We start from the raw sequence: 23,879 nt of genomic DNA on the forward strand, positions 1-23,879 counted from the left end.
TGTGCCTATGAAATATATATACACATGTGTAAATCACTAGAGAGAAGGGGAATCATAACTCCCCTCCTCCCTGAGAATCTATTGCAGTTAATGATTGAGGGGGTGACAGAAGTCAATCTTCGGTAGTGTTGCTGTTAGCAAAGTATTCATGCTTAAGTAAATTTGTTACTGACATGTGATTACAGGCAACCCTAACTATAGATTCTGGGCTCTAGTTAAAAAAATGAGAATGACATAAAAGTGTGAAAAAAATGTCTGGAAGACAAAGCAGAATATTACTCAAAGGAGCGACAAGAGAATAATAGAAAAGAATGGAGAATATTATTGAAGTTCCGGTGTGTGTGTGTGTGTGTGTGTGTGTGTGTGTGTGTGTGTGTCAGAGAGAGAGAGAGAGAGAGAGAGAGAGAGAGAGAGAGAGAGAGAGAGAGAGAGAGAGATGCACATATATTCCTCAGAGCATATATGTATGTTAGAATTTAACTTTCAATCTTGTGTTAGGGTAAAAACCCCATTACCCCTGCTGCTCTGCTGGGTATTCTTACTCAATTCCAGTTGCTCTGAAAGTTTCCAGTGATTCTTCCCTATTTCCTTACTATTTTTCTTTAGAGATAACCAAATGGGCATTGCTATAGTCATCTTTCGAAGTGGGTTCCATGGATGAAATTAATCAATCTCAGGTCACTTGACAGGTTTGATTGCATGTCAAACCTCCAGAGTTGAAATGTTAGTATTTTAACTGAGCCCTGGCAATCCTAAATATTTGCTAATAAATTACCATTAAGAGTGCGGTGTACCCAATGAGCACAGCTCTGAGAGACTTGTAAAACCAGAACTCATCTTTTCCTCAATGTAATGTGCCAGCTGTAGAACTATGATATTTAAACTCCGTGAAAGCCTAAGGGAGGTTCTTAAAATGCACCTTGCCTCAAAAAAGAAAAAAAAAAGAACAACAACAAAACAATAGTTCAAAGATCAAGATTTCATAAGTCACTGGGTGCATCTCCTTTTTGTACATTGTCATGTAGATAGAAAAAATTACTTACTCCTCTTGTAAATTGGCTTTATCGAGTCCGTATTCACTTTAAAAGAATAGAACTGAAAGAATGTAAATTTGTGAATTGGAGATTTAAGGCTGTTGAGATTTCTTTGTAGATAAAGTGCTTTTTACACAAACTTTTGATCTGATTTTGATGTCCTGATTACAGTGAGAGAAGAAAAGTTTCTCAAATTTTGTTCATGTGTACAGTGAAGTAGGCACATAAAATTCACAAGCCACACAGATATCTATGAACCAGAATATCACTTCCTGAAGATAGAAAGTTATGGATTTCGATTCTCTCTGTCATCCTGAATAACTTGAACAGCCCCATAACATTTTAATGGGAATTCTGACATCCAGAACTGTGTTGTTTGGATGGAAACTAACCACTTGAATTGATGGAGGTGAAATAAGAACTGGATACAAAGGCAGGGAGGGAAGGCACTCAATCCCTTTAGGGTCTGTAATCACATCTCTTACATATTATCATTTATTGTTTTTTTTTCATGATACATGGAACATTTTATAAGGGTAACTAGGACCAGATATTTCAGAGACTTTACGTTTTTGTTGGCTAAAACTTTTAATCTATGTAGTGAGTGTCTCAGGCCAGTCTGCATAGAAGCGGGGAGGCTCGAAAAGCAATTTTTGTTGACTTCCATTTTAGGAAGACATAGTGAATTTATAGTATCACAGTGAGCAATGAAGAAGGAAGGCAGAGTAATGGGTATGAATAAAAAAAAGAACATGCGGGTGTAGCAATGCATATTCTCCTCTCACTCTCATCTCAAGTAAAGTCAATTAGAGTTTGTAAAGATTGGACTGGTTTAAAATAAGGTAGGTCTGCTATGTGTCAGAGGCTGAGCGACTGTGTGGATTAAATAATATCATCCTGTTTTTTCCCTTTTTTGTTTTATTTGCTACTAGTCATTTCTATGGTAATAGGAACATATTTAAAACCAGGCAGAACGGAATTCAAGTCATATAGACTCAGCATGATTCATTGGCCTTCCACATTCATGCTTTGATGATTTATTTACTGTACCATAAAAGCAATAATAAAGATATCAAAGAGTATCCTTTCTATTCTGCCAGAAGTTCTACTATGATGTATAATTTTCACAGAAATATTCCTTCTTTTAAACTTTGATGGCATTTATTTAAAATGTTTGCTCCATTATAACCAATGCTTCTCCTACCCATGATGTTGACACTTTTCTCTTGCCTTTATTTGTTTCTTTTTCATTATATTTTATGTGTTTGGCTGTTTATATGCATATATGTCTGTTTTGTCTAAACTCTAGTTATTTTCTTACAATACGCATCCTGGAAGGTTAGACGAAGGCATTGGACCTCTAGACCTGGGATTTCAGAGGATTATGAACCACCATGTGGAAGCTTTGAATTGAAACCATGTCCTCTGAAAAACTCTTATGTCCTCTATCCACTTAATTGTCTCTAGTCAATTCTTTCTCCTTTTTAAAGGAAGCTCCCATTCTGAAAGCTGGGATAAACATTCTAGTCAAGATAGTAGATGTTATAGGCACAGAGTTGTTTCCCTAGAGCCCTTAGGAGATGTGCTTGGCAGGTTATCTGACTGCTATAGAGTTTTTTCCCCTAAAGGGTGAATGCTCAGCTCTGCCAAGGGAAACTATCTACTGGAGCCTCCTTTTGACCACACAATCCAAGGGAAAGGCCCATGTTATAAGAAGTTGCCCTACAAAGAGGAAAGCCTTGGGCACTGTGTGGCCCTAGTCTCAGCGATTTACATTAGTCTTCTTCTGTACCTGTATAGTGTGCCTGCGCACCCAACTCAAACCATCAACCTTCTACAGCAGGCAGCTTTACTTGTTGAGGGATTTTACGGGCTTCAGATGTTATTTTCTACTGAGAGGTCATGGGATCTACTCTGAAAGATCCTTTACCTCTCAGTAAACAGTGTGCATTTCTGTGCTTTCATTTTAGAATACAAATTTTCTAGAATGCATTTGTGTCAGACTTTTGCAAGGTGAAAGATGACAGTAAAGATAATCATAGCATGGGTTTTGTCAGGGATTTCTTTCTGACCACTTATTTATTTTCAAAGAGCCATAGCTTCCTAAGAGGCTCTGTCGTAACCTGACCAATACAAAGGGAATGCTCACAGCCAACTGTTGGACTGAGCACAGGGACCCCAAAAGAGGAGTTAAGGCTAGAACTGAAGGAGCTGAAGGAGTTTGCAACCCCATAGGAAGAACAACATTATCAACCAACCAGAACCCCTCCCCAAGCTCTCAGGAACTACCACCAACCAAAGAGTAGACATGGAGGGACCCATGGTTTCAGCTGCATATATAGCAGAGGATTGTCTTATCTGGCAACAGTGGGAGGGAAGGCCCTTTGTCCTGTGAAGGCTAATGCACCAGGGGAAGGGAATGCTAGGTGGTGAGTGAGGTGTGGATGCGTGCATGGGGAAGGACTCTCATAGAAGCGGGGGGTGGGGGGAGGATGGGATGGTGGTTCGAAGTTTGGTGAACTTGGAAATAGGATAGCATTTGAAATGTAAATAAAATAACTAATAAAAATATATAAATCCTTAAAATAACTCCATTTCAAAAATAGTATAGTTTACAATTATAACAATGGTCGTGATCTCTAAGAGGACTGGATGCTCCAACTCTGCAATCACTTAATATTAGACTGGGAACCTACAACAAATAAACATTGTAGAATATTTTTGTGAAGTGGCTTCTTTGAAGATTCATTCAGCTTTGATCAGGATGAGCTAAGAGAATACAGGGTCATCATGCTTCATGCAAACCAGAGCCACAGAAACTTACTCAGGAAATGAGCAAGGGCACTCATGTCTATGCTGTTTCTTATAAAGAAGTTCTTGGAAGAGTAGGTGTGCCCTGTGTATATTCAAGTAAGCAAGGTAGTGGGGCTGGACATGGCTTGTCAGGACTCCTAGATTGTCTGGCTTTGTCTTAACAATTCAGTCCAGGATTCATGGAAGCCCATGTGTCTAAGAAAAAACAGTTTTACAGAAGTTTATGTACAGGAACATATTCATGTATGTGAGAAAATGAACATCAGCATAGGATCCAGTGACCAGTGGTATTTTTATAATCCCCTGTTCCTATAGGTGCTTTCTTGGTGCTATATTTAAAGGAAGGTCAGTATCTGTTCTTGTGAAACAATCTTATGGAATATGAAGCTATTTTTTCAGCCATATTGAGCTGTCCATATTGAGTAAATAAATACATTGTTTTCCAGGTACACCTGGTGTGCACTGGATAGGTAAACCAGTAGGGTATATTTATATATTAGGAGCAGGTTTGTCAACTCTTGGTAAGTTGCCTTTATTTCTGTTTTTATCAATGTTCTGCCCAGTTAACTAAACAAAGGTCAATGAAATTCTAACTACTTTCAGAATAGGGTACATTCCCCTGAGCAGTTCTATAAAATTACATATCCATTCCTTTTGTTCCTTAGATGACTGCAACTAGTACACTCTGTTTCTATTTTAAAATGATAATTATGTTTAGTCTTTGGGAATTATATACTTATTTAGAGCAGGTAGGTTTCTCCTTACCGTGGGACAGAACAGGTACTTTCTTAATAGCAATGCAGGCTTAGTCTTACTAAAAGGAAAAGTCTTTTCTCTTACAGACTTGGGTTTGATTCATTTAGCATTAAAAGAGTAGAAGCTATTTCTTTCTCTATGTAATAAAGATTGGAGCTCATTCTTCATCCAGAAAAAAGTGAGTTCTTTTGCTCCATATGCATATGTAAGTATGGATGTGTGTGTAAGTATGTAATTGTGTGAATGTATGCATGTGTACATGTAAGAATGTTATTGTGAGAATGCATGTAAGCTGGGCCTATTTAATCTGAGTGGAAATGTATAAATGCTCATTTATGATACTGTGTATGAAATTACATAGGTTTATGCATATTTGGCTATGTATAAGTTTTTCTTTCTACAAGCTCTATTCACTTCTCTTGTTTCAATAGAAGTTTATTGCTCCAAACTGCCCCCTAACCTGACAAGCAAGAGGCATAGGGACAAAAGAGAAAGGCTCTAGCAATTAATCTACTTTATCTCCTGCTGTTTTAGAATGAGGTGCTAAATGCCAGAGACTGCAGTTTCTGGCCTCAGAGGAACACAGAAAGAAGGTCAGTTACTGTAGCAGAACATAGTGACTTAGACATAGAAAAGTAAATCAGTTACAGTAACATAATAACTTAGACTTAGATAAGTAAACTTATTACACAGCAACCCTAAATATCTCATAAGACAAGGTCTTACCCTTTGCAGATGCTCTTCCCCCTTTGCTGCTTCAAGAAGATCCAAAGCAAGAAAGAAGACTAATGTGGGGGCCGGTCCCTGGCACCTGATATCTGATAATACATCCTAAAATAGTAAGAAATTTAGTGTCACAATGGTAATAAGTACTATGAATTTTTTTTCTTCCGGACAGTACATTGTTGTTGCACTATGAAAGAATAACAGCTGTAGTTACACACATCCCTCCTCGGAAGCTTAACACAGTAAAATATCTGTATCTCTGTTAACATGAACTGCTGTCTTTGGAAACATAAGTTCTTTAATAGCATGGGTACATACAACTTTTACTGCTCTATGCTTAGCTTTTCCTATTTCTGGCATTTACCACCCTCTTGGGGGTTCCATATCTGAAGCCCTGTGAATAGATTGCTATGTGCTTCATTATCATTGATGTTTGATCCTCAAATTTGGCTCCTACATTGCAGATTTAATGGTTAAAAATTATTATCTTTATAAATGGCATAATTTTAACACAAATAATGTAAAGTCACATCATCCAGTGCCATGCTGAATGAATTACAAAATGTATTTTTCAGATTTTTAAATGGATATTGCAGTATATAAATCCTGTTCATGTCAAATTAATGGTGCCTGTGGAGTGCTCATGTTGACCAGTCTTTAAGCTCCCTGGTGGGATCTGAAAAATAGAGACCCATCAGTTGAGCAAAAAGTTTTCATAGAGATCCAACAAGAAGAACTTCCTGTCTTGGTGCCAGCAGAAGCAAGGATCAATTTCTAAGTCTTATACATAATGAGAATACTCCTGACATCTTGGGTCTATGGCTACTTCAGAGATAGTGAATATGGGATATGATTTTATTGTCACAGCTAAAATACTTAAGAGGTGTTACATTATTAGCATTATGGTGCAGCACACTCCCCAACCCCATGCTCTCCAATGGAGGAAATACTATTTCTCTTCCAATTACTCAGAGGGTCTTTGCCTTAGCAACTGCTTCCTTTTGCTCAAACATTGTTCTTCTTTAGTTTTGTGAAGTTCATCGTCTTGCATAATTGTGACATTGAGAGTTTCACAATTACATAGCAGAGCTGTCCTGTATGAAGGAACCATGGCCAGTAGGTGGCGCATTTTTGTGGGTCTTGCTTTACCTTGGACAGTACTTTACATCACTCTTATTTTTTTTAAAACAAGAACTGTTGTACAGTATTGAGCAAATAGATATTACAATGATATAGATGAGGGAGTGACTCTTTTGTTCTCTAAACAGATAAACTGTTTCTTCCCTGTTGGTTGATTTACCTTGACACTATATATCTATTACTCTTCCAGGTGTCAGGTCCATTACTCCGACTCCATTACTTTCCAGCTCTTCACCCTTAGATCTCAAATTGTTTCTCAAATTGTCCACAGTCAAAACTGCCTCTGTTGCTCAGCATCTCCTATTCTGCCTTTCAGCATTTAATTGTGAGACTTCTATTTTTTATGGATATATTCTTTCCAAGTTTCCATTCTTCATTGGTCAAACACTGTTTTACATTCTATTTCTTCCCACATAGGCAGTGTGATGAGGAGCAACCCATGGCACTATTTGCCTCTTCCCCAAGACACTCCTGTTTCCTATTCCTAATCCACCATGGTCAATCTTATTTAAACTTAAATCCCATACTCATAATTTCATCCTCATCTTTCCTGTGCCCACATCCCTACTTAACACATGCCCGTAATATTTGTTGTGGTTTGACCAAGTGTAGTAAATATTGTTTTTCAAAATGAACAGTTTTAAATATTAACACACAACACTTGGATTCATATGCCTTATGCTGACTAGTACTTCAGACAGTAAAGGAATACATGAAAAGTTAAAATCCAAGTTACCCACCTCAATTTTAGGGAAACTTATACCATCTTCTAAGAGTAATATCTATATTCTTCATGGTGTTCATGATTCTGAAGTCCACAAATAATGAATATTATTGAAAGAAATATAATAGGTAAAATAAAAAAGAGAGAAGAGAGGGAGACCATTTTAGGGAACCCTAAAGTGAGTATATAGTGAGCTATTTCCTCATTCTTCACTCCAGCAAATTATTTTTAGTCTGCTCATGAGTATTAGCTTCTGTGATAATTTGTTTTTGCTTTTCCTTGCTAATGCTGTTTTGATGTTTTTGTCTATATCCATAATATTACTCACTTTCCCTCTCCTTCCTGCTAATGGTAGACACAATTTTTGTGAAAGAACAATCTGCTTTCTGACCGGTAATAATCAATAAACAGCAGGCATCTCACTATGCAACATTCTAACCTGAATCTCTAAACTATGGTAATCTACCATTGTTCGTTTTACTTTATTTTCTGTTTATGTTTATGAGTGTTTTGCCTACATGTATACTGATGAACCAATTGCACACCCAGGGCTAGTGTTAATCAGAAGAGGGGATCAAATCTTCTGGAACTAGAATTATAAATGATTGTTAACCACATTTGGGTACTAGAAAACAAAAGCAGATCGTCTCCAATGCAACAACTAGTTTTATTCACTGATCCATGTCTTCTGACAAAATCTTTTGCTAGTCAACAACTTTATATGGTTTATTCATCACATTCCATAAAATAGTGCTAAATTTTAAATATGTAAAGCACAAACTATTTGTATTTACCATACATCTGATGATTAAAAAAAAAAGATACCAGCTCACTGCTCCCAAACACCATGGGAGAGAGAGCTCACTGCCCGGACAGGTGGGCACTGCTGAGACTGCAGAGCAGAAGAGACCACCAACACTGCCCACCCCTGCCCACATCCCTGGCCCAAGAGGAAATTGTATGATTGGCCTCTGGGTTCCCGTAGATAAGGGCACAGTAGCAGCAGGTCCCCTGCGTCTGAGACACCACTAGAACCCTAAGGGGCCAACTGGAAAAACAGTTCTCTGCACCAAAATCCCGTGGGAGGGAGAGCTAAACCTTCAGAGAGGCAGACACACCTGGGAAACCAGAAGAGACTACACTCTGCCCACATCTCTGACTCCAGAGGAAAACACCAAAGGCCATCTGGGACTCTGGTGCACAGGGGCTCCCTGAAAAGGCACAACAAGTCCTCCTGGTTGCTACCCCCGCAGAGATCCTATAAGCAACACCCCACGAGCAAACTTGAGCCTCGGGACCACAGGTAAGACCAACTTTTCTACTCCAAGCGACCTGCCTGGTGAACTCAGTGCACAAGCCCACAGGAACAGCTGAAGACCTGTAGATAAGAAAAACTACATGCCCGAAAGCAGAACACTCTGTCCCCATAACTGGATGAAAGAAAACAGGAAAACAGGTCTACAGCACTCCTGACACACAGACTAATAGGACAGTCTAGCCACTGCCAGAAATAGCAGAACAAAGTAACACTAGAGATAATCTGATGGCGAGAGGCAAGCACAGGAACCCAAGCAACAGAAACCAAGACTACATGGCATCATTGGAGCCCACTATTCCCACCAAAGCAAACACGGAATATCCAAACACACCAGAAAAGCAAGATCTAGTTTCAAAATCATATTTGATCACGATGCTGGAGGACTTCAAGAAAGACATGAAGAACTCCCTTAGAGAAATGCAGGAAAACATAAATAAACAAGTAGAAGCCTACAGAGAGAAATCACAAAAATCCCTGAAAGAATTCCAGGAAAACACAATCAAACAGGTAAAGGAATTAAGAATGGAAATAGAAGCAATCAAGAAAGAACACAGGGAAACAACCCTGGATATAGAAAACCAAATGAAGAGACAAGGAGCCATATAGATACAAGCATCACCAACAGAATACAAGAGATAGAAAAGAGAAACACAGGAGCAGAAGATTCCATACAAATCAGTGACTTAATTGTCAAAGATAATGTAAAACTGAAAAAGCTACTGGTCGAAAACATAAGGAAATCCAGGACTCAATGAAAAGATCACACCTAAGGATAATAGGTATAGAAGATAGTGAAGACTCCCAGCTCAAAGGACCAGTAAATATCTTCAACAAAATCGTAGAAGAAAACTTCCCTATCCTAAAGAAAGAGATACCCATAAGCATACAAGAAGCCTACAGAACTCCGAATAGACTGGACCAGAAAAAAGAAACACCTCCCGTCAAATAATAGTCAAAACACCAAATGTATAAAATAAAAAAAAATATTAAAAGCAGTAAGGAAAAGGTCAAGTAACACATAAAGGCAGACCTACCAGAACCGCACCAGACTTTTCGCCAGAGACTATGAATGCCACAAGATCATGGACAGATGTCATACAGATCCTAAGAGAACACAAATGCCAGCCCAGATTACTGTATCCTGCAAAACTCTCAATTAACATAGATGGAGAAACCAAGATATTCCATGACAAGATCAAATTTACACAATATCTTTCTACAAATCCAGTGCTACAAAGGGTAATAAATGGTAAACCCTAACAAAAGGAGGCAAGCTACACCCTAGAAAAAGCAAGAAACTAATCGTCTTGGCAACAAAACAAAGAGAAGAAAAGCACACAAACAAAACCTCACATCCAAATATGAATATAACAGGAAGCAATAATCACTATTCCTTAATATCTCCCAACATCAATGGTCTCAACTCCCCGATAAAAAGACATAGATTAACAAATTGGATACGCAATGAGGACCCTGCATTCTGCTGCCTACAGGAAACACACCTCAGAGACAAAGACAGAAACTACCTCAGAGTGAAAGGCTGGAAAACAACTTTCCAAGCAAATGGTCAGAAGAAGAAAGCTGCAATAGCCATTCTAATATCAAATAAAATCAATTTTCAACTAAAAGTCATCAAAAAAGTTAAGGAAGGACACTTCATATTCATCAAAGGAAAAACCCACCAAGATGAACTCTCAGTCCTAAATATCTATGCCACAAATACAAGGGCTCCTACATATGTAAAAGAAACCTTACTAAAGCTCAAAACACAAATTGCACCTCACACAATAATAGTAGGATATTTCAACACCCACTCTCATCAATGGACAGATCATGGAAACAGAAATTAAACAGAGACGTAGACATACTAAGAGAAGTCATGAACCAAATGGACTTAACAGATATTTATACAACATTCTATCCCAAAGCGAAAGGATATACCTTCTTCTCAGCTCCTTATGGTACTTTCTCCAAAACTGACCATATAATTGGTCAAAAAAACAGGCCTCAACAGGTACAGAAAGATAGAAATAATCCCATGCAAGCTATCAGACCACCATGGACTAAACTGGTCTTCAATAACAATAAGGGAAGAACGCCCACATATACATGGAAGTTGAACAATGCTCTACTCAACGATATCCTGGTCAAGGAAGAAATAAATAAAGAAATTAAAGACTTCTTAGAATTTAATGAAAATGAAGGTACAACATACCCAAATTTATGGGACACAATGAACGCTGTGCTAAGAGGCAAACTCATAGCTCTGAATTTCTGCAGAAAGAAACAGGAGAGAGCATAGGTCAGCAGCTTGACAGCACACCTAAAAGCTCTAGAACAAAAAGAAGCAAATACATGCAGGAGGAGTAGAAGGCAGGAAATAATCAAACTCAGAGCTGAAATCAGCCAAGTAGAAACAAAAAGGATCATAGAAAGAATCAACTGAACCAAAAGTTGGTTCTTTGAGAAAATCAACAAGATAGATAAACCCTTAGCGAGACTAATGAGAGGATAGAGAGAGTGTGTCCAAATTAACAAATTCAGAAATGGGAGACATAACTACAGATTCAGAGGAAATTCAAAAAATCATCAGATCTAACTATAAAAGCCTATATTCAACAAAACTTGAAAATCTGCAGGAAACGGACAATTTCCTAGACAGATACCATGTACCAAAGTTAAATCAGGAACAGGTAAACCAGTTAAACAACCCCATAACTCCTAAGGAAATAGAAGCAGTCATTAAAGGTCTCCCAACCAAAAAGAGCCCAAGTCCAGACGGGTTTAGTGCAGAATTCTATCACACCTTCATAGAAGACCTCATACCAAAATTATCCAAAATATTCCACAAAATTGAAACAGATGGAGCACTACCGAATTCCTTCTATGAAGCCACAATTACTCTTATACCTAAACCACACAAAGACCCAACAAAGAAAGAGAACTTCAGACCAATTTCCCTCATGAATATCGATGCAAAAATACTCAATAAAATTCTGGCAAACCGAATGCAAGAACACATCAAACAGTCATCCACCATGATCAAGTAGGCTTCATCCCAGGAATGCAGGAATGGTTTAATATACAGAAAACCATCAACCATTATATAAACAAACTGAAAGAACAAAAAACACATGATCATTTCATTAGATGCTGAGAAGGCATTTGGCAAAATTCAACACCCCTTCATGATAAAAGTCCTGGAAAGAATAGGAATTCAAGGCCCATACCTAAACATAGTAAAAGCCATATACAGCAAACCAGTTGCTAACATTAAACTAAATGGAGAGAAACTTGAAGCAATCCCACTAAAATCAGGGACTAGACAAGGCTGCCCACTGTCTCCCTACTTATTCAATATAGTTCTTGAAGTTCTAGCCAGAGCAATGAGGCAACAAAAGGAGGTCAAGGGGATACAGACTGGAAAAGAAGAAATCAAAATATCACTATTTGCAGATGATATGAAAGTATATTTAAGTGACCCCAAAAGTTCCACCAGAGAACTACTAAATCTGATAGACAACTTCAGCAAAGTGGCTGGGTATAAAATTAACTCAAATAAATCAGTAGCCTTCCTCTACACAAAAGAGAAACAAGCCAACAAAGAAATTAGGGAAAGACACCCTTCATAATACATCCAAACAATATAAAGTACCTCGGTGTGACTTTAACCAAGCAAGTAAAAGATCTGTACAATAAGAACTTCAAGACTCTGAAGAAAGGAATTGAAGAAGACCTCAGAAGATGGAAAGATCTCCCATGCTCATGGATTGGCAGGATTAATATAGTAAAAATGGCCATTTTACCAAGCGATCTACTGATTCAATGCAATCCCCATTAAAATATTAATCCAATTCTTCAAGGACTTAGACAGAACAATTTGCAAATTCATCTGGAATAACAAAAAACCCAGGATATCTAAAACTATTCTCAACAATAAAAGGACTTCAGGGGGGAATCACTATCCCTGAACTCAAGCAATATTACAGAGCAATGGTGATAAAAACTGCACGGTATTGGTAGAGAGACAGACAGATAGACCAATGGAACAGAATTGGAGACCCAGAGATGAACCCACACACCTATGGGTACTGATTATTGACAAAGGAGTCAAAACCGTTCAATGGAAAAGAGCTAGCATTTTCAGGAAATGGTGCTGGTTCAACTGGAGGTCAACATGTAGAAGAATGCAAATCGATCCATGCTTATCACCCTGTACAAAGCTTAAGTCCAAGTGGATCAAGGACCTCCACATCAAACCAGATACACTCAAACTAATAGAAGAAAAACTAGGGCAGCATCTTGAACACATGGGTACTGGAAAAAATTTCCTGAACAAAACACCAATGGCTTATGCTCTAAGATCAAGAATCGACAAATGGGATCTCATAAAACTGCAAAGCTTCTGTAAGGCAAAGGACACTGTGGTTAGGACAAAACGGCAACCAACAGATTGGGAAAAGATCTTTACCAATCCTAAAACTGATAGAGGGCTTATATCAAAATATACAAAGAACTCAAGAAGTTAGACCGCAGGGAGACAAATAAACCACTGAACTGAGAATAGGACCCCCGTTGAAGGAATCAGAGAAAGAACTGGAAGAGCTTGAAGGAGCTCGAGACCCCAAAAGTACAACAATGCCAAGCAACCAGAGCTTCCAGGGACTAAGCCACTACCTAAAGACTATACATGGACTGACCCTGGACTCTGACCCCATAGGTAGCAATGAATATCCTAGTAAGAGCACCAGTGGAAGGGGAAGCCCTGGGTCCTGCTAAGACTGAACCCCCAGTGAACTAGTCTATGGGGGGAGGGCGGCAATGGGGGGAGGGTTGGGAGGGGAACACCCAAGGAAGGGGAGGGGGGAGGGGGATGTTTGCCCGGAAACCGGGAAAGGGAATAACACTCGAAATGTATATAAGAAATACTCAAGTTAATAAAAAAAAATGGGGTTCAGAGCTAAACAAAGAATTCACAGCTGAGGAATGCCGAATGGCTGAGAAACACCTAAAGAAATGATCAACATCTTTAGTCATAAGGGAAATGCAAATCAAAATAACCCTGGGATTTCACCTCACACCAGTGCGAATGGCTAAGATCAAAAACTCACGTGACAACAAATGCTGGCGAGGATGTGGAGAAAGAGGAACAATCCTCCATTGTTGGTGGGATTGCAGACTGGTAAAACCATTCTGGAAATCAGTCTGTAGGTTTCTCAGAAAATTGTACATTGAACTACCTGAGGATCCAGCTATGCCTCTCTCGGGCATATATCCAAAAATGCACTCAATGATAAGTGGCTATTAGCCCAAATGCTTGAATTACCCTAGATGCATAGAACACATGAAACTCAAGACGGATGATCAAAATATGAATGGTTCAATCCTTCTTTAAAAGGGGTACAAGAATACCCTTGGCAGGGAATAGAGAGGCAAAGATTAAAACAGAGACAGAAGGAATACCCATTCAGAGCCTGCCCCACATGTGGCCCATACATATACAGCCACCCAATTAGACAAGATGGATAAAGCAAAGAAGTGCAGGCTGACAGGAGCTGGGTGTAGATTTCTCCTGAGAGACACAGCCAGAATACAGCAAATACAGAGGCGAATGCCAGCAGCAAACCACTGAACTGAGAACATGACCCCCATTGAAGGAATCAGAGAAAGAACTGGAAGAGCTTGAAGGGGGCTGGAGACCCCTTAAGAACAACAATGCCAGGCAACCAGAGCTTCCAGGGACTAAGCCATTACCTAAAGGCTATACATGAACTGACCCTGGACTCTGACCTCATAAGTAGCAGTGAATAGCCTAGTAAGATTATCAGTGGAAAGGGAAGCCCTGGGTCCTGCTAAGACTGAACCCCTAGCGAACGTGATTGTTGGGGGGAGGGTTGCAATGGGGGGATGATGGGGAGGGGAACAACCATAAAAAAGGGGAGTGATAGGGGTTAGGGGGATGTTTGCCTGGAAACTGTGAAAGGGAATAACACTCGAAATGTAAATAAGAAATACTCAAGTTAAAAAAAAAAGATACCTGCTACTTCAAAATCTTCATCGCCAGTATTGCTACTTTTAAACCTATAACAGAGGCTCAGTCATTGAGAGCAGGAAAAGCAAAAAAAAAAAAAAAAAAAAATCAAGGATCTTCCTCTTCATGTCAAAGAAACAACAAATTCTTCAAGGTCTGTTAAGGTCTTCCAAAAAAGTCTTTCAGATGTGCAGAACAGGTTTCTATTTACTTACAGCAAATTCCTAACTTGCTTCTGTAAAAGGACCTGTGTGGCCTAGCTTCTTCATGTATGAATCACTATACATGTGCCATACTGTGCCCTGCATTGAAGAAAGCACACATGAGGGATCTAGTCTCAATCTCTATGTGAACATATTTACTGTATCACAGATCTTTCCTTTTTATTTTTAGGGAGCTGTTTCCAAAATATATGTGTGGATTGTGTATGATATGATACATGGGTTTTTTTTTACCACTTATTTGATCTTCAAGTCACTGAGTCCTCTCTTTGATGTTTCTTGTATTGTCATGGAATTCAAAGCAGAATAAAATACATAGAAACAGACACAGTAATATGGATTTTTACTTTATCTTTTCTCATTTGAATAATTCAAAAATAACTATAAATTATGCTTGGATTCTATGCCTTGGATAAATGAATACAATGTGTTGGGTAAATGAATCCTAATATATGTGTTGAAGAACCTGCACTTACTTTCCAAAAATAATCAATCTATTTCTCCTGTGAAACATTAAACATCATTAGTCACTGAATACATTACATTTGGTGCACACACTCACAATGTATTTTGGGCTGGAAGAAATTGGTGGATAATATCTAACCTTTAATTTTCCCAAATTTTTTCCTGTTTAAAAATATGTACAATTACTATTATATACTATTTAGGATGTAAACTATTTTGACATGAATGAAATAATGTTTTGTTTAAATAAAGATAAAAAACAGAAAGAAGTAAAAAAGAATGTAGATGTTTAAGATTTTAAGGATCACAAACTGAAGACCCAGAAATGAACCCACATACAACTGGTCATCTGACCTTTAAAATGAAGGCAAAACCTTACAGTGGAAAAAGATAACATATTCAAAAAATGATGCTGGTTCAACTAGAGGTCAGCATGTAGAAGAATGTAAATCAATCCATTCTCATTGCTATGTACAAAGCTTAAGTCCAAGTGGATCAAGGACCTCTAATAAAATCAGATACACTCAAATTAATAGAAGAAAAAATGGGGAAGAGCCTCAAACATATGGGCATTGGGGAAATTTTCTGGAACTGAACACAAATGGCTTATGCTCTAAGATCAAGAATCAATAACCTCATAAAACTGCAAAGCTTCTGTAAGGCAAAGGACACTATCATTAACACAAAATGCCAAACAAGAGATTGGGAAAAGATCTTTACCAATCTTACATCTAATAGAGGGTTAATATCCAATATATACAAAGAACTCAATGAATTAGACTCCAGAGATTCAAATAACCCTATTAAAATTGAGGTACTGAGCTAAACAAAGAATTCTCAGCTGCGGAATATTGAATGGCTGAAAAGTACCTAAAGAAATGTTCAACATGCTTATTCATTAGATCAAAAATTCAGTACCCATAGCTAAGCATAATAAGAGCAATATATAGCAAATCTAGTAGCCATCATCAAACTAAATGGAGAGAAACTTGAAGCAATCCCACTAAAATCACAGACTAGACAAGGCCGCCAACTCTCTCCCTACCTATTCAGTATAGTATTTGATATACTAGTCAGACAAATTAGACAACAAAAAGAGATTAAAGGGATACAAACTGGCTAGGAAGAAGTAAAAAATCACTATTTGCAGATGATAAGGCAATATACGGAATTGACCCCAAAAATTCCACCAGAGAACTCCTACACCTGATATCCCAACTGGTTTTGTATATCATCTTGACAAAAGCTAGAGTTATTACAGAGAATGGAGCCTCCCTTAAGTAAATTCCTCCATGACATTCAGATGTAAGGCATTTTCTCAATTAGTGATCAAGGGCAGAGGGCCTCTTGAGGATGGAACCATTCCTGGACTAGCAGTCTTCAGTTCTATAAGACAACAAGCTGAGCATGACAGGAGAAGCAAGGCAGTAACATTACTCCATGGCCTCAGCATCAGCACCTGTTTCAATACCTGCTTGAGTTCCAGTCCTGACTGTCTTTGGTGATGAACAGCAATATGGAAGTATAACCTGAATAAAATATTTCTTCTCCAACTTGCTTCTTGTTCATGAACAACACTGGGAATCAAGCAGCATATTTACCAACCTGTTCATAATGCTCTCCATTGGAAGAAATAGCTCTTTCTTATATGATGGGTCAGGGAGTCTTTGCTTCAGTAACTCCTTCTGCTCAAGCATGATTCTCCCTTAGTTGAGTAAAGTTCATGGTCTTGCCTGATAGGAAATTGTAAAAGAGTTTCACAATTTAAAAGAAGTGCATGCACTAGGACTCCTGTACAAAGGAACCATGTAGATAGCAACCATTTGTTTTGTATGTCATGCTATATCTTGTACAGGACATTATGCATCACTGAAAAAGTTTTTGATAAGAATGTTCATATAGTATTGGACAAGTAGATGCTTTAGTGAAGCAAGTGGCTCTTGTATTCTGAACAGCTTAGCTGCCTCTTCCCATTGGGTTGATTTACCTTGACTCTTTATATCTATTATTTTTCCAGGTGCCAGGTCTTTTATTCAGACCCTTATTTTCTAGTTTTTCTCCATTACATGCTGAACTTTTTTTCTGTTCAAAGAGTTTAATATGTTCCTCTGGTGGGCACTATCTCTTATTCAGGCTTTCTGCACGTTTACTGTTGGATTTTCTTTTAAAGATATATTCTTCTCCATTTTACATTCTTCACCTGTCAAACACTGTCTTACAATCTATTTCTTCCCACATAGGCAATGTGTGGAGGATCAAACCATAGCACTATTTGTCTCTTCCTTCATCCTCTCCTGCATATTATGCCTACTCTGCTTCATGCTAGTGGTAAAAATAATTTTGTTGAAAGATCAGCCTGCTTTCTAGCAAGTAATACTCAATAATTTGTAGTAATTTTATCATGCCACATTCTTACCTGTCCCTCGTACCTCTGTTATTCTACCATGGAATGTTTTATTCTATTTTCTGTTTACTTGTTTGCATGTTCTGAATGAATATATGCATTAAAACAAGTATATATCTGGTGCTACTGGTAAAAATAAGAGACCAACACATCCTCTGGAACTAGAATATTAAATAGTTGTTAATCCCATTTGAGCAATAGTTCTCTCCAAAGTAAGAAGTGTTTTTATTCACTGAACCATTTCATTTAATAAAATATATTTACTATTCAAAAGTTTATATACTTTATTCATCACATTCCATAAATTTTTCATACGTAGATCAAAAAGAATTTGTATTTACCACACACCTGATGAAAATAAAAATATATCTAATGCTATAGATTCTTCCTATTCAGTCGTGTTACTTTTAAACCTATAATAGAGGCTCAGTTACTGAGAGCAGCAGGAGAAAAAAGATCAAGGATCTTTACCTTCATAGCAGAGAAAAAGCAAATTCTACATGTCCTCTTGAGGACCCCAAGTAGAGGCTTCTCGGTGTCCAGATCAGTGTTCTGTTTGCCTGCAGTCACATGCTCTACCTGGCTTCACTGAAGGTATTTGTGTGGCCCAACTTCCCTGCTTATGCAGAAATAAGGATGTGGCTTACAGTGAACAAAGCATACTCTGGGGAAGAGTCTATCCCCTATGTGAACACAGATCACTCATTGCTCTCTTTTTATATTTTCAGGGAGCTGATTATTCTCTTCTGTGTGTGAAATGGGTATGATAGACAACATGGGGCTTTCATCAACACTTCAATCTTCAACAAACTAAGTCTTCCCTCTGTCATTTGTTCTGTGACCATGAAGTCTGAAGCAAAATGAAGTCTACAGAAAAAAAAAAGGGCAATATGAATTGGTATAGGGAGAACTGTTACTTTATCTTTTAACATTTGAAAGATTCACAAATAAATATATACTATGCTTAGAACTGGAATAAAATATTTTGGTACATGAATTTACATGTGTGGGTATTGATATAATAACTACTGTTCATCCCTTCCATAGGCATTCAATGTCTATTACTTCTTTGAGATATTAGATATCATCACTGACTAGAAAGCAAACTAACGAACATTTGTTTCACTGACCCACTTATAAAACTTAGAGTGGGTGTTCCTTTAGATAATATCTCTCGTGAGAAATTCTACCAAGTTTTTTTTTTGTTTAAAACTATCTCATATCCCTGTACTATGCAAGGTATGCTAATATGAATAAAATAAAGTTTTGTTTCTTAAAGTTATAAAAACAGAAAGAAGTGAAAAGAATGTTTAATTTTTTTAAGGATCTGAATGACCACATAGTAGAGAAAGGGCATCTGCTTGGGTATCGCTTAGGGTCAAAACCTATGAGAAAGAATAGGAGTAATGATCTGAGCGACCATGACCTCAGTGAAAGATCAGACACCAGGTGGGAAGCATCAATGCATTCAGTCACATCAGCTTTATGTAGATGACAATTAAGTGAATGCAGGTCCTGCCATTTAGGAGTCACATTTTTGTGTTGTCTTGTTCACTGTGTATTGAGTTTTTGCTTTTGCAAAACTTCATATTAAGAGGACCAGGGATGGGGAACGAAAAGGAAGTCACTGTTTCCAATAGTATTTCCAGGCACCTATAAAAGGGGCCTCTGTATTGTTTTCCAGGTCTTTTCAGGTCAGGTCTGTGTCATAGTGAAAAATTCCCTTATGAGTTGGAGCTCTCTTGAGGAAAGCATGGCAGAAAATTTTAATGAACATAATACACTCTTTACAGGAACCTTGCCTGACATTGTTTTTCTTTTCTGAAGAGAAATAAACACACTTCCTGTCAGAAAAATCTATGCATCCCAATCTGAGTCCTGAGAATGGCAGAGACATCAGGTCCTCATTAAATTAAAGAACCAAAACAGCCATGCAGCTGTGCCAGACTGCAGATAATTTGCATATTTTAGAACACAGCCCACTGAACTATGCCTTCTTATTAGACAATCTGCAAACTTTTGTATTCAGTCCCAGACAGGACACAGGGCAGTCAAGATGGCTCCAGTTCAACTTTTAGGATTTTTGCTGTTCTGCCTCCCAGGTAAGATGGACCATATCCTGGCACTTTGAAAAGTTATGTTTTTCATGTTATTAACAGTATGTATTTTATGTGTATTTCCAATATCAGCCATGAGATGTGACATCCAGATGACCCAGTCTCCTTCACTCCTGTCAGCATCTGTGGGAGACAGAGTCACTCTCAGCTGCAAAGCAAGTCAGAGTATTTACAACAGCTTAGCCTGGTATCAGCAAAAACTTGGAGAAGCTCCCAAACTCCTGATATATAAAACAAACAGTTTGCAAACGGGCATCCCGTCAAGCTTCAGTGGCAGTGGATCTGGTACAGATTACACACTCACCATCAGCAGCCTGCAACCTGAAGATGTTGCCACATATTTCTGCCAGAAGTATAACAGCGGGTCCCACGGTGATACAAACCATAGCATAAACCACCCAGAGATGCAGATGTGTGAGGTTGGGTTTTCACAGCTGTTCTTTTGGTCCCATTACTGACATAATGTTCCAGATGTAGCCAGGCTTTGAAGAATTTGAATGGTTTGGGTATCAGAGGCCCATGAGATTGCTCTGTACTGCATATGCTTCAATAGTACGAACAATACTTATTCTCTGTAGACTTCATGAACTATTGTGGTCATTTTATCTGAGGAATCTATGTGATATTCTCAGATGGAATTGTTATATAGCAAAATGTAAACTTAGATGATACAAACAATGTTTGGTGTTAAAAACACAATTGGAGTCTCCCGAAAAGCTATTAAATGGCTTTTGGAAGGTGCAAAGTAGAGTATGCAATGTATGCAATGTTGAAGCAAGACAGAGTTCTGCTGTTCATTTTCTTTTTTTTTTTTTTTTTTTTTTTTTGTCTTATTTCTTTTTTTTTTTCTTTTTTTTTTTTTATTTACTTGAGTATTTCTTATATACATTTCGGGTGTTATTCCCTTTCCCGGTTTCCGGGCAAACATCCCCCTCCCCCCTCCCCTTCCTTATGGGTGTTCCCCTCCCAACCCTCCCCCCATTGCCGTCCCCCCCCCATAGACTAGTTCACTGGGGGTTCAGTCTTAGCAGGACCCAGGGCTTCCCCTTCCACTGGTGCTCTTACTAGGATATTCATTGCTACTTATGGGGTCAGAGTCCAGGGTCAGTCCATGTATCGTCTTTAGGTAGTGGCTTAGTCCCTGGAAGCTCTGGTTGCTTGGCATTGTTGTACTTTTGGGGTCTCGAGCCCCTTCAAGCTCTTCCAGTTCTTTCTCTGATTCCTTCAATAGGGGACCTATTCTCAGTTCAGTGGTTTGCTGCTGGCATTCGCCTCTATATTTGCTGAAAACTAGGGAAGCATCTGGAACACATGGGCACTGGAAAAAATTTCCTGAACAAAACACCAATGGCTTACGCTCTAAGATCAAGAATCGACAAATGGGATCTCATAAAACTGCAAAGCTTCTGTAAGGCAAAGGACACTGTGGTTAGGACAAAACGGCAACCAACAGATTGGGAAAAGATCTTTACCAATCCTACAACAGATAGAGGCCTTATTTCCAAAATATACAAAGAACTCAAGAAGTTAGACCGCAGGGAAACAAATAACCCTATTAAAAAATGGGGTTCAGAGCTAAACAAAGAATTCACAGCTGAGGAATGCCGAATGGCTGAGAAACACCTAAAGAAATGTTCAACATCTTTAGTCATAAGGGAAATGCAAATCAAAACAACCCTGAGATTTCACCTCACACCAGTGCGATTGGCTAAGATCAAAAACTCAGGTGACAGCAGATGCTGGCGAGGATGTGGAGAAAGAGGAACACTCCTCCATTGTTGGTGGGATTGCAGACTGGTAAAACCATTCTGGAAATCAGTCTGGAGGTTCCTCAGAAAATTGGACATTGAACTGCCTGAGGATCCAGCTATACCTCTCTTGGGCATATACCCAAAAGATGCCTCAACATATAAAAGAGACACGTGCTCCACTATGTTCATCGCAGCCTTATTTATAATAGCCAGAAAATGGAAAGAGCCCAGATGCCCTTCAACAGAGGAATGGATACAGAAAATGTGGTACATCTACACAATGGAATATTACTCAGCTATCAAAAACAACGAGTTTATGAAATTCGTAGGCAAATGGTTGGAACTGGAAAATATCATCCTGAGTGAGCTAACCCAATCACAGAAAGACATACATGGTATGCACTCATTGATAAGTGGCTATTAGCCCAAATGCTTGAATTACCCTAGATCCCTAGAACAAACGAAACTCAAGACGGATGAACAAAATGTGAATGCTTCACTCCTTCTTTAAATGAGGAAAAAGAATACCCTTGGCAGGGAAGGGAGAGGCAAAGATTAAAACAGAGACTGAAGGAACACCCATTCAGAGCCTGCCCCACATGTGGCCCATACATATACAGCCACCCAATTAGACAAGATGGATGAAGCAAAGAAGTGCAGACCGACAGGAGCCGGATGTAGATCGCCCCTGAGAGACACAGCCAGAATGCTGTTCATTTTCAAATTATATCTTAGTTTCATGTCAAAGATTTGAAGTGTAAGTATGTGGTCTCAAGACCTTTTTCCAAGCATCAGTATTATGGTATTGATGCTCCCAAAGGTGTTTATGAATTCTTGCCTTTTTGTAAATTTTACTCTATCTTTTCCCTGCCTGTTCTCACTAGAGAATTTTACCACCATATTTGTCCTCTATAATATAAGACTGGTTCCATATTTCAGAATTAATAATTGCTCTTTCATTTTAGTAGATATATTAGAAATATTTATGGGTTTGGTGAAATAATTTTTACCTATAAAATTTATTTTAGCCCCAATTCTGTGTTTAAAGCTTTTAATAAACACGTGTACTAGAAGAGTACTCCTCTTGCTTTACATCCTAACCAGCATGAGCTGTCACTTAAGCCTTTGATCTTAGCTACTCTGGTGAGTGCAAGATGAAACACCAACGTTGCTTTCATTTGCATTTCCCTGATGACTGAGGACTCTGACCATTTCTTTAAATGCTTTTCAGCTATTCAGGATTCCTCTGTTGAGAATTCTGCTTATCTCTGTGTCGCAGATTTAAATAGGTTAATTGGTTTATTGGTGTCAACTTCTTGAGTTCTTTATATCTTTTGGCAATTCTGTGATGGCTGTCAGGTTGGTGAAGATCCTTTCCTAACCTGTAGGCTGCTGTTCTGTGCTATTGACAGAGTTCTTTGCTTTACAGAAGCTTTTCAGTCGAATGAATTTCCATTTAGTGCAAACTTGTCCAACCACGCTGGTAATCAATGTGGATGTTTCCCATAAAATTGTGAACAGTTAGTTCTACCTGAAGATCCAGTTACACATTCCTGGGCATGCACCCAATATATGATCCACCATACCACTGGGACATGTGCTGCACTATGTTCATAGAAGCTTTATTTGTAATAGACAGAATCTGGAAATAATCAAGATGTCACTCAACCAAAGAATGGATACAGAAACTATTGTTCATTTATGCAACGGAATACTAACCAGGTATAAACGCAAGGATATCAGGAATTGTGAAGGCAAATGAATGGAACTAGAAAATATTTTCCTGAGTGAAGTAAATCAGGCTCAAAAGAACAGGCACGACAAAAGCCTAGCATTACTGCTTTTTGAGAGGCTCCACCCAGCAGCAGCAGACAAAAGCAGATGCAGAGAGTCTCAGCCAAACATTGATCATAGCACAGGGAGACTTTTGAAAGAGTTTGGGGAAGTATTGAGTGACTTGCAGGGAAGTCACAGGAACTCCACAAGAAGACCGACAGAGTAAAATAATCTAGACTCTTAGGGGGCTCTCAGAGACTGAACCACTAACCAAAGAGCCTCCATGGGTGGAACCCAAGGTCACTGCTCACATGCAGCAGATGTCTAGCTTAATCTACAGGCAATTTCTCCAAGAACTGGACTGGGGACTATCCCTAAACTGATGCCAACTTGTGGATTCCATTCCCGTAACTGTGCTGCCTTGTCTGGTCTTAATTGGAGAGGATATGCGTACATCTGCAGAGATTCAATGCATGAGGATAGGGTGAAAGTAGGGGAAGAGTGGAATTTGCCATCTCAGAAGTGAATGAGAAGGGGACTTTATGTCATGTGACCACAACAGTGGGCAGTGATTTGGATAGAAAGTGAATAAATAAATAAAT

General features: G+C 38.6%; 1 gene segment (V, D, J or C); it reads left to right on the top strand.

Annotated features, from left to right (window-relative positions):
- Nucleotides 1-19,651: 19,651 nt before the first annotated feature.
- LOC502796 (immunoglobulin kappa variable 1-27-like) lies at nt 19,652-20,439 on the top strand. The segment is given in 2 exon segments: nt 19,652-19,735; nt 19,823-20,439. Coding segments are annotated over 2 exon segments (432 nt in total).
- The last annotated feature ends 3,440 nt before the right edge of the window (nt 20,440-23,879 follow it).

Source organism: Rattus norvegicus, chromosome 4 (assembly GCF_036323735.1).
Source record: "Rattus norvegicus strain BN/NHsdMcwi chromosome 4, GRCr8, whole genome shotgun sequence".
NCBI lineage: Eukaryota > Metazoa > Chordata > Mammalia > Rodentia > Muridae > Rattus > Rattus norvegicus.